At 46.1% G+C, this 16060-nt stretch overlaps 1 protein-coding gene across 6 annotated transcripts; it reads left to right on the top strand.

Moving 5' to 3' along the window:
• The first annotated feature begins 78 nt into the window (after nucleotides 1–78).
• tfdp1b (transcription factor Dp-1, b) lies at nucleotides 79–12817 on the top strand. 6 transcript variants are annotated; one of them, XM_064310908.1, is made up of 14 exons: nucleotides 91–210; nucleotides 1405–1440; nucleotides 2806–2899; nucleotides 4665–4731; nucleotides 5822–5857; nucleotides 6962–7065; nucleotides 7860–7981; nucleotides 8410–8575; nucleotides 8725–8871; nucleotides 9132–9200; nucleotides 9299–9450; nucleotides 10364–10530; nucleotides 10925–11003; nucleotides 11278–12817. In XM_064310908.1, the coding sequence occupies exons 3-14, from the start codon at nucleotides 2888–2890 to the stop codon at nucleotides 11414–11416; spliced, it is 1260 nt and encodes a 419-aa protein (XP_064166978.1). In that variant the 5' UTR covers nucleotides 91–210; nucleotides 1405–1440; nucleotides 2806–2887; the 3' UTR covers nucleotides 11417–12817. The 6 variants fall into 6 exon arrangements, with proteins under 6 accessions (XP_064166980.1, XP_064166978.1, XP_064166981.1 ...); XM_064310909.1 differs by having other exon boundaries at nucleotides 180–320; XM_064310910.1 differs by lacking the exon at nucleotides 1405–1440 and having other exon boundaries at nucleotides 79–210.
• Nucleotides 12818–16060: the final 3243 nt, after the last annotated feature.

The raw sequence follows: 16060 nt of genomic DNA, 5'->3' as shown, positions 1-16060 counted from the left end.
AGCTGTAGCGCGCCAATGAATCAGAGAGCAATAGAGGTGTGGCCAGAAAGGCAGAGCGTACTGACATCACATCATGCGTGTCCAATAGGAAGTCTTCATTTTTGGACACCGCCAAGCTCGGTTTGCGAGTAGGACAGAGAGCTTTTACACAGGGCTGTAAGCGGCGGTAGACCGGCGGCAGAGAGAGACCGTTGCCTGTCTTGGAAGCAGGTAATACTGACATTAAAGGAAAACATTCACGAGCTGGACATATATTGACAATTTTTTATAGGCAAACCTTAATTGCAATGAAGAGGATATGCGCCGTCTGATTTGAGCAAGTACGTTCTTCCCATGTTTCTCTTTGTGGGACGAGGGACGATTTTGACAGGCTAATTGACTAAAGGTAAAAATAAAATAAGCGGTTGGGACTTGCTAGATCTGCCAGGTTTATGAGAACAAATCCACACAACATTGGCTGGGACGTTTGTGGGTGACGTTTAGTTTCTCACGCAATGTCAACGGCCCTCGAGTTCGCAATGATTTGATCAGCCGAAGGTACAAGGTTCCTTTCCAGCCTCATTTTAAGCTAAATGTTCTTGCGTAGTAGAATAAAAGATCAATGTCCCTATTAACTATTTGGCTAGCTTGCTGACTTGGGTTTTATAAACTTACCATCATATTGATTTGAGTAGCTAGCTAGTTATGTTTAAATTATGGTTTGCCTTTCAAAGTAAAATGGCTGACCCTATCAAGTGTACCCGACCATGAGGAGTAGCAAGCTAACGTTAACTAGTTGGCTCCCTAGTGTTGCTATTAATTCCTCTCTAAAAGTATTGCGCTACTGAAATAATATAATGTTGCATTGCATTGTATTGCCTTTAGCTAGCTAAGAAATCAACGTACGGAAAAAAGGGGTTTTCGCTTGTGACCAAGCCAGACACTACCATCTCAGACGAGCTATAATGTTAATATTCTACAGAGGAGGGCACAGCCCGTAGCATTAACTAAGATCATAACTAATGCTAATGGATCACACCAATGCACGTCTGCATAGATATCATCATATACTGCAAACCTGTCATGTCTGTAAATTATTAAAACTTTTCGCCAAAATAGCTTGTTAGTTGGAAATGCCTTGTTGTATTTGGCTAAATTGCAAAGCATCCATTTTGTCGACGTGAGATCGCCAGCAAGCAACACCGAAGTGATTAGCCATTGCACCGGCAGTTGGATAGCTAACGTTAGCTAATGTGGACATTAATCACCGTGATTACAGCTTATGTAGTACGTCGCATGTTTAAAACTGGAAAAATGTTAGGTTTAGAAACATCACGATTGTTTTGTGTGTAGTTTTTGTTTCCTGTTTGGTGCACGGATTTAGACCTCCTCTTCCTCCCCTTTCCACTCTGCCAACAAAAACAGGAGGCGAGGAGACTGAATTCACTGGAGTGTGCATTTGTAAGTGCAGTGCATTTTGCCATTAATTTTGTTTAGCGTTGTTCGTTTTTGTGAAAAAATGCACAGTATGTAGCTAGCTAACTAAGCCGAATGAGTTGGGATGATTTCACGAAATTGGTTTCCGACTGTAATTTTAATCACGCGTATTTTATAAATGTTTCTCGATGGAATACTACTGATCAACCAGTATTTTTATAAGTTTAACTACCACATTTAGCAGCTTTTCAATAACTAGCAGTGTGCAACTGTTGGTAGCGATCATGCCAAGTTTGTTCTGCTCAAGTTTCTTTGTGGCCATCAAGCCACACTTGTCTCATCTAGCCAGTTAGCTAGCTAGGCCCAGTTTTATACATATCAAAAAGTTATGGCACGTAAATGAAGAAAACTTGCTTATCTAAATTTTGGGTGTAGTGTTAATTCTTTCATAAAATATGCGTACAAACAGTTTATCGTTGTATTTCGGACATTAAACCTTTATGGTGATGGATATGGTGCTTTGTGCAGAGTGGAAGGAGATGCTGGCTGCAGTCCGACAGGCCTCGCTGCAAGAACAAAGTAGCGTTAGCTGCATGTTGCAACTTATTTTTTATACTTTCGACGCGAAATCCGCTTTTGCTCCCTGAAATCGTTCTCGTGGATGCGGAGTGAATATTTTGTGGAAGTCGTTTGTATTTTGACTCGTACTTAAAGGAATCGCTAAAACTCAAGAAAACAACCTGAGGCCTACTGTAGTGTTTCTCCCTAGAGAGTAACTCAAACTGTCACACGCAGAGTGAACAGCCCGCTGGTCAATGAATGGAGCTCTACTGTGCATGCTCACAGAACATTGTACTTTTGTTTTGTTGAACGTGAACGCGGTCGGTTCTTGGCTTGTGCTCCAGCCAAGTTCTCGTCATTTTCAATCGCCGTTGTGTTTTTGTTTCTTTTAGCCACGGGAACAGCATTTTGTTAACTTGCACCTATTCAGCTTTGGCGTTTGGTGCTGTTCACCTCATGTTTACGGATACTGCTAACATGCTCTAATTTGTGTTCGAGTGGGTAGTTGCTATTACTGCTAGCTAGTAACTTTAAAAAAAATCCGATTAATGACTTTTTACCATGCGGATTTGGGACCAGTTTCTTTTTAAACCACTCTTAATGGGGCGAACGTACAAGCAATATTCATATTACTTCATAAACTTCTTATGGGCCGGAGCTGACCTCACACCTTATGCGGTGGCTAACGTTAAGTCCAGCCTCATGCTAGTGCTTGGAGTAATTCAGTCGTTCTTTCACGGTGCTGCACACGATCTCAGGTCCAGAGTAGGCGTCTGTGACACACCGCATCACGCAGTAAGACTTTTGCTTTCATTTTCTCTATGACAGGGGATCCCGTCTTGAACATCCTCCACCATTGCTCTTCACTCAGAAGACACTATCGCCTCCCTTCGCCCAGGATTTGGTTATCATGGCAAAAGATGTGAGTACAGTAGTAGGGACAGAGCGGTGGTGTGTATTGCAGTGCTCTGGTCTTCTCGTAGCCATCTCTGCAGAACCCACTCATCTTAATTTTCATAAAGCTTCAAGCACGTTACTCATCCAACCTGTATCTGTACCTGTATCTAAACGTCTCGTTGGACCTAACCCCAAGCATACTGGTTGCACTGTTTATAATGACTATTTCACAATTGATTTTGTATTTTTGTAATTCTTTATGAGATGCACTGTAGAAAATAGATATCCAAAGCAGTACATAAAAAGTTTTTGTTCACAATTGTGTGGCATGAGAAAAGTGGTAGGTTTGGATGTTATTTGCCAACCCAAATGAATAAAATGAATGGGTGTTGATGCGTCATATGCGATACAAATGGCTGGAAAGCCTGTTTGTCAAACTCCTTTCCAACAAATCAAAAATACACAATTACTCCTGTGACAGGAAGTAGTTGCACGTTGCATGATGCACTTCCCTCATGCACCGAAGGCCTGCTTCTCTGCAGAAAGAAGGGAAATGGCCAGTGCCCTGACATTTCTTTCAAGGACATCTTGAGAAGACCAATGCAGGCACTACCAGCATTGCAGCTCCAGGGCTGAGCTCTTAAGTAATCTCTCTAAGGCCTGGGACCAATATTCTACCCTCTTGTTATTATCTGTGCAGGCATCTCTTTCTTTGCAGTAGAAGGTTAAAAAGTGTATAGTAGACGTAGTCTATATTAGCAAGATGAAACAATTTAACATTGTTCAGTTTCAGACCCATATGTCCCCAGTGGGTGCATTAGGAGGGACTAGCGTGAGGTTCCCTCTGACTGAATAGCCTGGCTAGAGTGACGTTTTATCTTGATTAGAGACACTCACTGGTCTGCTAAAGAGGCGATAAAAGAGTGAAATTAGAACAGCAGGACACCATGCCTTTAGCGGGCTTACTCCACTACTAGCATGAGCTATACAGGAATAAAAGAAAGGGCAGTGTTATAGGTCATTGAGAAGGGGGAGAGGTCAGGGTGAGTTTGCTGCTCATAGGGTAGTAGAGTAGACTAGAGTAGTCCCCCAGTTCAATGCTGCTGCATGTCTTTCTCGATAATGGGAGGCTTGTTAATGGTCATGTCAGAGAGCCGGTGTTAATGCATTCACATGGGGGACAGTATGCAGACAAGCCTGATTGGATCCCTCAGTGGTGACAGACTGATCAGTGTGTAAGAATGGTCACTCCGTCAGTGAGTGATCGCTACAGCCCTGTGTTTGAGGCCCTAAAGGGGAGGGCTGTGACTGTTTCTTGTTTTGGTAGCCCTCGTTAATGACTGCGAGGGTGAACTTTCTGTGCTTGGGGTGGTCTTCCCCTGAGGGGGGGCTTTCTCCTTCCTCTCCCAGCTCCACCCCTGCCCCCACACGGGCATTCCCAATATAATCTGGCTGCAGAGCTCGACGACCAGATTACACACTGAACTGACCTACTTTAGGGGAATGGTGACTGGGGGTGGGTGGTGGGGGGTGTAGTCCGTTGGCTGCAGCTGTCTCTGCTCGCTGTTTTCTGTGTTGAGGCTGTAGGCCTCCCAAACACCACTGTGTTAAGTCGGTAGTGGAGAACTTTGGGTGAAGGCCTTCATCGTTGTTTTGTGTTGAGTTAGTATTGAATTGTTGGGGTAATGGGGTGTCTGGATGTATAATGTGACTGCTGTTGGTTTAATGATGAGGTGACTGCATTGTTAGTCTGGTGAAATGAGTTGTTGGCTGTTCTGTCACGTCCCCAGGCTGGTCTGATTGAAGCCAATGGAGAACTGAAGGTTTTCATCGACCAGAATCTCAGTCCGACTAAAGGTAAGCAACAGGCTGACTTCCGGCAGTACTGGTGGTAACCCCTGGCGCTTCTGGTGGAAGTGGAGGTGAAGATGGGGCAGTCCCTTGGTTTAAACCCGTTTCCCTCCCTTAATGGGGAGGGGAGGGGGTGTCCCATTTGTCCTGCTGTGAACATCGATTGGACACTACCGTTTCCTCTCCAACTCTTGGCTGAAGTGCTTTTGGTTAATTTCTGACAGTTGTAGGAAGTTGTGATGTTGGAATGATTCTTTCATATGAAGACCCTTGTGTGTTCAGATGACTTGGGCTGGTTTACCTCAGGCCTGGCTCAGTCCTGATTCCAGAGGAATATTAGTTAATCACTAATCACATGGACCTGTGAAATGGAAGGGAGCTAGTCTGGGAGAAGCCAGGTAGTGGGTTTAATGTGACCACCCTGAACCCAAGGTTGTTTTTGGATCAAAGCCACCCAAAATGATGATGCAGCTCACTCCATACTTCATCCAGAACATTAACTGCCTGGAATTTTTAATCAGTGGGATGACTCTCTCTCACACACACACACACACACACACAAATTAATGTGAAAGTGCCCTCAGCAAACACAACAAAAGTAAAATCAAAACCAAATTTGGTTGCTCTAGGACTTATGGTTGCTGAGCCTCAGACACATTTAGCGGAGAAAAAAAAGAATAATAATAGGCCTAATCCTAACAGATAAAATAGGGTTCCACCAGCTTCGCTGCTTGGGACCCTAATAAAGGCTAATTTCTAGACCTGACATATTTCATCCTTACGCTGTAAATGGTTTCATCACTTTGTTATAGCTGCATTAATCACAACTTTCATGTTTTCAGATTAACATGGAAAGAGGGAGATCACAAACATAACATCCTTCTTGCTATTTTGTGATGTCTTCCTATTGTACAGTTTTATACTTGCAAAAAAATAAAAATAAAATAGCAGCAGTTTTGCCTAGCATTTTATACCTTGCCTGTTTTTAGGGGCCAGTTTAGGGTAGTTCCATGCTGACCCTACGTGTGACCACAAGTGCTGGGTCAATGATGCGGAGCACCAAAGACTCTTTTTTTTTTTTTTTTTTTTCTGTCAGGAAATCCCCTGAAGGTCACTTTTGTGGAAAATCCCAGTAAGTTGATGTGTAAGCTGACTGGGGAGACGCTGTGTGCTAGCGAACGCTGAAATGCTTCCTCTTTATTAGCTGGCTATCGGAATAGCTGGTTACAGTTCAATGAATGTATGCTCGGTTTCAACAGTCATATAAAATCCTTTGAGACCGGACTGCTCTGCTTTCCGCCTCTTTCTAACATGTTTGAGTGAGTCAGCAGATTCATATTTTCATGTTGATGCAAGTGCAGTAGAATGCATCTGGATGGCAGAGCATATATTGGTGGATTATCTCTCTGGACACAGATAATGTGCAATCTGAAGAAAAGGGTTTGGTTTAAAATTGAAAAGAAAAATAATAAATCCAATCCTTGTTGTTTTTGTTTTTATGAACTATGATGAAGTGTTGTACTTTCTTAAAATTATGCTTGTTACAGTGCTAACCTTTTCAAATGGGATTTGGCAATTATAAAATATCTGTTGTGTTATCTCCTATGTCTAATCGAAATAGTATTGTTGGTAAATAGGATGGGCAAATAGGCCTGTGCCTTATAGAATGTAGCACTTCAAAAATGTGACTCACTGGTTCTGGTTGTGGACTCCAGTGCTAGGGTTTATGGGTAGATTACGAAAGTCACCAGAACCGCAAGACTTAATTCCGGCAGCAGGTGGCACCATATCCTCACAAAGTGACTTCATTTCTCATGATTCTCCTTTCTCTTGTCCATGGTATGTTTCACACAAGCAGCTGTGACTGACCGCTTGTTCACACACACACACACGCGCGCACACACACACACACACCCTGGGCGGGAAGTAGGAATGTTCGTCACTTCTTAATTCCTGTAATTCATCCCCAGTTGTTCTGGGCAGAAATGTTCAATCTGTTGAGGTCATCAGTGGCTGTTCTGTGGGATTCTGGTCACACATTCTCTGAATCCTTTTTTTTAAATGAGCATTTGAAGCTTTCATTGCAGCTATTGCTCTGCTATATAAGAAATATATGAAGTGTAAGCATTAAGTGTTTTGCAGCAGGAAGGAGCTTTGTGTTGGCAACGCCCCTCCTGATGTCAGTTGTACATCTGTATTGACTGACCACTCCCTTCTCTCTGCTCCTCCCCCTCAGGAGTTTTGTCACTGGTGACTGTCCATCCATCGTCTGTCACACTGGGGAAGCAACTGCTGCCCAAAACACTTGGACCATCAAACGTCAACATAGCGCCCCACATGGTGAGTCTGCTGCCATGTTAGCAAAGGCATGTTGGCTTCAAGCAGACAGTGACCTACCACCACCACAGCACTGTTATAATGTTATACTCCGCGCCACTGCACAACATTACTGCTCGATCACTGAGCACCACTGTGAAATATTACTGCACACTCACTGACCACCGCTGTGCAACATTACTGCACGATCACTGCAACATTACTGCACAATCACTGAGCACCACTGCGCAACATTACTGCACAATCACTGAGCACCACTCTGCTACATTACTGCACAATTACTGAGCACCACTGCATGTGCGCAGGGTAAGTTTCGGGGTCATGTAAGGGGGCAGGTGCACAGGTATGGGGCCAGTCGACTGCGGTTCCACGTGCCCTCCCGTTTCCGTGGCGATAAAGCCCTCTATTAACATTGTGTGAGGTGACCTGGGACTAAGCCTCTAACAAACGCTGCGGTCAGCAGGATTACGCCTGTCATCCTATTAATGAAAGAAGGCCTCCGCCGGGGCAATCTGCTCCTGCAGGAGCGCAGAGACGTCCTCCACCACCCCCCATCCCGCCTGGAGCCCCTGGAGCCCCCCCATCCCGCCATCAATTCTCCTTTTCCCTTTCTCTCTGCAGAGACCTGGTATTATGCAATATTACATGGGGTTTAATCTCTGTAAATCAGTATCTGTGGAGGCGTGTGTCAGGTGAATTTATGCAGGAGGCCACGGTGTGATTGTGAATGTAAATGTGCATGTGTAAACCGCAGCCCTGCTGATGAGCTGGCGGGCGGGGGGGGTGTCGCCCTGCAGGTGATTGGCACTCCCCAGCGGCCCAGCGGCTCCAATACCATCCTGGTGGGCAGCCCGCACACGCCCAATGCCCAGTTCCTCAGCCACGGTCAGCCGCCCGACTCCTCCCCCTGGTCCACCGGGTGAGTTTGGAGGGGTCACGTCTGGGTCAGTTTGCCCCAGGTCATCCTCCCTGGTGAATGAGGGGCAGTAGAATGCCTAATTCTCCCTCTTCCTCAGGTATGGGACAGTCAGGGGGATGTCAGGGGTGGGATGAGGTTATACTTATCACTGGACGTGCTAATTTGATAGTGCAACAGGAAATAAAACAGGAAGTTTAAAAAAAAAATGGGCTGAATGTTAATCTCGTTCTGTGGAGTGTTGCGCCTAGTCTGTTTCATTCAGTGATCTATAGAAGGTGATTCCATTGGTCTTTAGGGGTTAGCATGTGTTGGCTGAAATGGTGAAAGATTTGCCCATGACTGACCAATGATGTGGCAGGTACTCATTAACTTCCTGTGCTGGATATGACACAGTAGTGTGGGCGTGGCTGACTTCCTGTTTCCCGCAGGAAGCGCAGTAAGAAGGGGGAGAAGAATGGCAAAGGCCTGAGGCACTTCTCCATGAAGGTGTGTGAGAAGGTGCAGAGGAAGGGCGTCACCACCTACAACGAGGTGGCGGACGAGCTGGTGGCCGAATTCAGCTCCTCGGACAACGTCGTGTCACCCGCTGACCCGGTGAGGCCACGCCTCCAGTCTCACGAACGCTCCAATAACACAGCTGCCCGATCTCTCTGGTGCCTGTCCGTTACCTCCATTTTGGCTCCTGTCCGTTACCTCCGTTTTGGCTCAATGTAACGGCATTGTTTCCGATCGTTCCCCTTCAGCATGTGTACGACCAGAAGAACATCCGGCGCCGTGTGTATGACGCGCTCAACGTGCTCATGGCCATGAACATCATCTCCAAGGAGAAAAAGGAGATCAAGTGGATCGGACTTCCCACCAACTCCGCCCAGGAGTGCCAGAACCTGGAGGCAAGAGCAGTCCGATCCAAAGCGCGCGCATCCGGAACACGCACGCGTTCCCGTTCTACCGCAGCGTTCCCCCACACACACCGGTAGAAAAGTGCAGACCTAGAGCTACCTTTTAAAGCAGCTTGTTGATTCCATGGGAGAATTATCATGTATTAAATATGGGGAATTAATTGGTCGCAGGGATGTTTGTCAGTGATGTGATGTCAGTTGTGGCTCGTCTTAGACGTGCATTTCATTGTGACCTCCTGTGTTTGTTTCAGGTGGAGAAACAAAGAAGGCTTGAAAGAATCAAGCAGAAACAGTCTCAGTTACAAGAGCTCATTCTACAGGTAAAAGGCTGTGTTGGGACTCTGGAAAGGAAACCTCTGCGTTTAGAATGCATTTGAGGGGATTGGTGGAATATCTGACTGTGTTTTTGTCCCTGCAGCAAATCGCCTTTAAGAATCTCGTCCAGCGAAACCGGCAGGCTGAGCAGCAGGCCAACAGGCCCCCCCCTCCCAACTCGGTCATTCATCTACCTTTCATCATCGTCAACACCAGCAAGAAAACCGTCATCGACTGCAGCATCTCCAACGACAAGTAAACAACCACAGCTAGCTTTGTGTGTGTGTGTCTGTGAGTCTGTGTGTGTGTGAGTATGTATGTGTGTGTCTGTTTCTGTGTGTGTGTGTGTGTGTGTGTGTGTGTGTGTGTGTGTGTGGTGTGGTGTGTGTGTGTGTGTGTGTGTGTGTGTGTGTGTGTGTGTGGTGTGTGTTGTGTGTGTGTGTGTGTGTGCGAGTATCTGTTTCTGTGTGTGTGCTTGTTTCTGTATTCCTGTGTGTGAGTGTGTTTGGGGATGGATTGCAATTGGGCTTTGTTCTCAAGGACATCCTTTTTATTGTTACATAGATATTTCTGTTGTGATTTATGATTTCTGCCCTGTTCTAGGGCCTGTGCCTAGTGAATTGAGTAGAGAGAGTGATAAGGGCTGCATTAGCCAATATTGAGTTAATAGATTCTTGATTTTCATTTGCTTCTGCATGAGAATTGCTTGATCAATATTGTGTATACATATTTTCGCAGGAGCTGTGTTGTGAAGGTGCAAATAAGCTTGATCCATTTCATACTGCGGGATTATTATCTTTCAGTAAAAGGAAATTGCAGTTTGTTAGCCATTCAAGACACAATGAACATAAGTCCAGACAGGCGGTTAACTGACCATTTATGGGAAACTGAAACCGTCATACTGGGGGGGAATAGCAGCACAAGTGTGAGCTCAGGCCAGCCATAGCATTCTTGTTCCGAGAGACGTCCGATAACTGATTACGTGGAAATGCTAATCACCCAGAGGAGGCTGTGGGCTGGTGTGCTGGGTGACCTCTTGCCAAAATACGCTGTTTTAATGAGAGGAATTGATTGGTTCTGACATTGATCTGTGGGCGTGAGTGGCGTTTGAGCTCTGAACGACATGCCCCAGGGGCCTTGCCCTTCTAAACCCCCCGTCCCTCCCCAGGTTCGAGTACCTGTTTAACTTTGACAACATGTTCGAGATCCACGATGACATCGAGGTGCTGAAGCGCATGGGCATGGCGTGCGGGCTGGAGGTGGGGAAGTGTTCCCCGGAGGACCTGAAGATGGCCCGCAGCCTGGTGCCCAAAGCCCTGGAGCCCTACGTCACAGGTCAGCTCCCATGATTCATAGCGCCGCCCCACATGACGTCACATAACTTGGCAGGATGACGAGAACAGGTCATTCAGCCCAAGAGTGCTCGCCATTCTTCGTAATCGTTAGCCCTGTCGGACTATGTGGCTGCAAGAAAAACTGCTCACCGTAAAAAAAAAAAAAAGAATAAGTTGAGTTATACAGTGTTTACATGTTATTGTGTTATAAATTGTACTTCCACTGGAGGTGACAATGTTACACATGCGTAACCCTGGAGATGACCTGCAACTCGTCTGTGCCACTAATGCTGCAATATTGGCTGTGAATACGTGCTGAACTGTCCTGTGCCTGGTTGTAATGGAGTGTTGAGTGAATGCATTGTGGAAATGTGTATTTACTCTCAAACCTGCAGAAATGGCTCAGGGCTCGATAAGTAATGTCTACATCACGGGGGGATCCTCCTCCAATGGGGGGCGCTACCATACTGGCAGGTGAGTGTGCTGATATCCCTCCTCAGGGACAAGACGTGTTCTCAGTTTTTCTTCCTGACTTCCTGAAGATGGGCTTGCTGTGACTGCCTGTGTGTGTTGTGCATGCACGTCTGTTTTTTTCACCGTGTGTGTGTGTGTGTGTGTGTACGTATGCGTGTGTGTGTATGCGTATGTGTGCGCGTGTGTGTGTATGTATGCGCGTGTGTGTGTATATGCGTGTGTGTGCGCGTGCGTGCCTATGCGTATATGTATGTGTGTATTTGTGTGTTCGCAGTGAGAGCGGGGCAGACGGCACGCTGGCCTCCAGCTCCAGCGGGTCGCACTACAGCGGCTCGCGGGTCCAGACCCCCGTGTCCTACATGGGCGACGAGGATGATGACGATGACTACGAGGAGAACGATGACGAAGATTAACCCTATCTCTCCCCATCCTGAATACTCCTTCAAGCAGTCTTCTCCCACCCCCTTTCCCCCTCCTTCTCTCTCTCTCTCCATTCTCGTTCTCCCCTTCCTCCTTCCCTCTGTGCTAAGGTCATGGATACCATAGCAAGCTGGGAACCAATAATCTATAGCTCCCAAATATTTGTGTATGCTTTATGGGGGTGTGGGTTGATTTCAGAATCAAGGCCTGATGGGAGTTGTAGTCCTGAACTTGATGTTTTGGAGTACGTGGCTCAGGACCTCCCATCGGTGCCCATGAAAACCGCTGTGCAGTGCCCCCTGGTTTGAGCTCTCATAGTGAACTTCATCTTTCAGCAAAGCGAAAGACCGCAAAGGATTCCCTCCAAAACCTCTTAACAACCGACAGCTGTTGTTGGGAGAAATCTGTAGTGTGATGACATGCGTGTGTAGTAAAGATATCTCCCGTTTGCTTGTGGGGTTTTTTTTTTTTGTTTTTTTTTGTTTTTTTGGTTACGGCATGTGGAGAAACACCGCAGACGTGACCGACCCAGGCTGTTTTTAAGATGGCCGCCTCCCAAAGACTGTTAAAACAGAGACTGAATCTGTGAACTGGCTGTGTCGGAGAACCTGTACGAGTCTTCAAGCTGAGTCGGAGACGGAACCTCTGAGGCTGAACCTCTGAGGCTGAATCCGAGGAGCTAAATCTACAAGATGGCCGAAAGCAGAATCCCCGTGAATCCGAGAGCCTGCTGAATTGGAGAATCTCTGAATCCAAAGGCGGGCCGAATCGAATGAATCTCTGAGCTGGCTGCAGAAGAGGCTCAACCTTTGCCTGGATGAACATTATTTTTGTATGACGATTGATTGCAGGTTTTTGATCTCATTTTGCTCAGTTAGGTTGGCTTCCTGATGTTTTGTGGGCAGCTATGTTTCGCGACTCGGTTGAGCATTTCGGGACGAGTAGATGTGTAGAGGAGCCCCTCCCCGGGCTCTCAGCCCCGCCCATTTCTGTTTACAGTATGTACAAACGAGGGACGTCTTGGTAAACTCGAACCCACACAAAAACTGCATTTCGGGACAAGCTTTTGTGCATGAAAAGACTGTTCGGTGAAAGCCGTTGAATATTTGGCTTTCTACAGATTGGTGGGGAAATGAAAAGTGAATGTCACTTTGTTTCCTTAACGGAGTCAACTTTAAAAAGTAGCTGTGGGTTGAGTTTCTGTCAGGATTACCCTCATGTCGCTCCTTTTTAAAACAAAACAAAAATGTACTGACTCTTCCAAGTACCTTTTCTGTAATCTAATATAAGTTTGAAAATTAAATATAGGGAATGTTTTAACAAGGTTTTTTGTAACTCAGATTTGTCCTCTGAAATATTGTAAAGAATTTTATAAAGCAGTTGTTGGACAGACAGGTAGTTCTTTCCTCCTTTTTTTTATTTTATTTTTTTTAATTTAAATTTTTGTTGCATGTGGAGCTGTGTAAGGGGAGGTGCATTGTGGGCCTGTCCTGGGCTTTGGCCCCGTGGCAGTGAACTGGTCTGTGTTCAGTTGCCCTTCACAAATCCCCCCTGCAGGTTGCGAGGGCCGCACACTGTGGTCTTCAGCTCTGTGCCGAGCACACGTGGGTGGGGCCTGTCTCACCATTAGTGTCACTCACTGCCTGACGCTCGGTCTCAGTTTCACCGCCCATCACTCTGTCTGTGTTCCGAGTCGCTCGTCTGTTCTCACACTGTGGTCGGCCCGGAATGGGGTGCTGTCGTGTGTCATGTGGCGCACAAATGGTGAAAACGACATTTATTTCGTACGCACTTCAGTGTCTGTAGATTCTGAAGCCTGTGCTTCCATCCCACAAGCCTTTATGGGAATGCTATGTTAGGCTTCTGTCCATTTTGGTGGTCTGATGGCATGAACTTACGCGAGGCCAAAGACGGAAAGGATTTGCCTGAGGAGGACGCCATTTTGGCATTCATATTGGCTGTTTCACGCTTGGTCGGCTTTCCCGAAGTCGTAAAACTGCTATTGATTTACTAATGAGTGTGATCACAATGTTGGATACTGCATTGGTTTTCAAATACAGCTGGCCCTATAAGTGATTTCCTTTCTAAATTTACTGCAGACTTCTAGGAATTTTAGCCACTTCGGTACAGCTTGGAATGGCTCCTTCTGTTGGGCAAAATGCTGCTGGAAATGCAACACCCCAGCATGCATCTGCAAGGTCATGTAAAATACTCACGGCTAGTTTTCGTCAAAGGATGCAATAGAAAATGGGTTATCAGATGTAGGCCCCTGGCCTCCTGGCCTCCTGGCCCCTGGCCTCCTACAGTCCTGTAACGTGGGCAGTCAGGTGGTCTGAGTGGACTGCAGTGGCACAGTGCGAGGATCAGAGCCTCGGAGGCTGAGTGCTGTCTATCCTTCCATCTGAAACTTGACATGCGCATCATAAAATAATTTAGTTACATGTGTTGTGTTCTCATTGATCGGTGCATCTGTTATGGGACAATCCTGATCATTTTAATGGACTTAGGGGATAGAATTTATCGTTTTAGAGAAATGTGTGTATGAATTTTTTTAAGACTAGGAAAAATGGGCTGTTGTATAATATTAATTTTTGTACATCATCTAAAATGTTTTTTTTATTTTTATAAAAGCCGTCTGTTGCTGGCCTTCTGTCCCGTCACTTCAGTCGATGCAAACCAAATGTCACACTGTGGTACTGCTGCTCCACGTGCAGGGGTCAGCACGGGTCCTGCTGTCCACGCCTCACAGCTGGGGGAGGGACGGTCTCTCCTGGCTCTCGTACCCGTGAGCGCCGGCTCCGCCTGCTGCCCGCTCCACACGCTTCTCTTGCGTTTGCTGCAACGGGGCCACAGTTCTCTGCCTATTCAAGCAGCCACTATTAGGTTTTTTTTCTTTCTTTTTTTTTTGTTCGTTTGGTTTTTTTTTTTTTTTTTTTTTGAAAGGAGAGCACGAGCATTTTTTATTAAAGATCACAGGCCTTTTTTAAAATGAATATCACAGGTGTTTTTTTTATTAATAAAGAGCATGGGTGTTTTTACAGTTTGCTCACGTGATGTCTTCTCTTGGACTGCGTCAGAACGCCTCGGAAGAAAGCCAGTGGTCTGGCCAAACGTGCAGGTGGAGGGGGTGGTAAATTTAGTGGGAGTCATGTGGGGGTGGGGGGGGGGCGGTGTATGAGTGGAACCCTCCCTTTTTTTCAGAGGGGGAAACTGAAGGGTGGTTTTGAAAAAGTGAAAAGGACGAGGCAGGAGAAGTCCTGTGACTCCCATCCTCTGATTAAGGCTGAAGGCTTGCTGAACTGCTGATTTTATCTTATGGCAATGAAACTGGTATAGATTGGTGTCTTTCAGATGGTGGCTCTGTTGGCAAATAGCTCTCACACACACAAAAAAACAGAGTTAATGCCCACACTCATTTAATAATTTAGAGTGCAGTGGAGATTCAACACGTGCATCCAAAATTCAGGCAATTCAGGCTTGCTGGTGCGATGGAAATGCAGGATTTGAGCCCGGGACAGTCTGCTCCGGTCTCTCACATGCCGGGTTATCTGCTGTTCACACGCCATAAACCCATAACCATAAACCCTCAGCGCTGATGCCGTCTTCCTCTCTGGGTCTCAAAGGACACTGCCGTGTGTGTGTGTGCCCGTGCGTGTGTGTGAGCATTTCGTGCAGGTGAGAAAGCTTGTTCGTTGCTCGTTCTGAAATGAATACAGCCGGTTCTCTGAGGTAGATACGAGTTATCCGCTGTATACCTGTACCGATTATAATCTGGACTTCAACTTTGCACTTGCTTGTCGTAGACATTTTTTACGCACTCGAGCTGGATTATGACGAGCAATAAATTGTGATTCAAACGTGCAGCCGGGGCTGTGTGTCCAGAGCTCTGACCGCTAACCCCCCTGTGCAGTCTCCAGCAGGGCACTCAGAGAGCCGGTGAGAATGGTGTCCTCTGGTGAGGAAAATGGAGTCCATTTTGCAATTTTGAAAGAGGATTTTCTGTGAGCTACTCTGTGATGTTTTCTGTGACCTATATTAGGCAGGCTTTTCGCACTTGTCTCTTAAGCCACCTCACAATGTCTACCTCACACATACTGTCACAGAAAAATGCACTTTTTTTAGGCACTTTATCCAGAGTGGCTTACTCAGCTTCTGGTCTCTTGCACACGGTCAGTTTGTACAGCTGCATATTTGCTGAAGCAGTTGAGGTATGTGCTTACAGGTACAACAGCAGTGCCTCGCCTGGAAATCAGACCAACCTTGGGGTTACATGACCAGATCCCAAAATATTCTACTGCACCGCTAACCGAACTCACGTTCCGTCTCCCCCCTCACACACACCCTCCCCATTACAACCTCTCCAGACCTTACATCCCACCCTCTACACCAGGCTATTTATACTCTTGGTCCTTTGATCATTGCGTGAAAAAGTGTTATTGGGAGCAGTATAGTATTTACTAGCTGTTAATATTTTAAGGCAGCAACTAATTTCTTAACGTGATTATACAATGAAAATAAATTTTTATAAATGTGTAGAACAAAAAAATCATAACCTATAAACATATTTGGATGATTTTAAAAGGAATTTGGCCCGCAGTAGGAAGTACAAACACCTTTCTCTCCCCCCTTGTCCACTG

The sequence above is a fragment of the Anguilla rostrata genome, chromosome 15 (assembly GCF_018555375.3).
Source record: "Anguilla rostrata isolate EN2019 chromosome 15, ASM1855537v3, whole genome shotgun sequence".
NCBI classification, from domain to species: Eukaryota; Metazoa; Chordata; class Actinopteri; order Anguilliformes; family Anguillidae; genus Anguilla; species Anguilla rostrata.
This window is presented reverse-complemented; position numbering and strand designations above follow the sequence as displayed.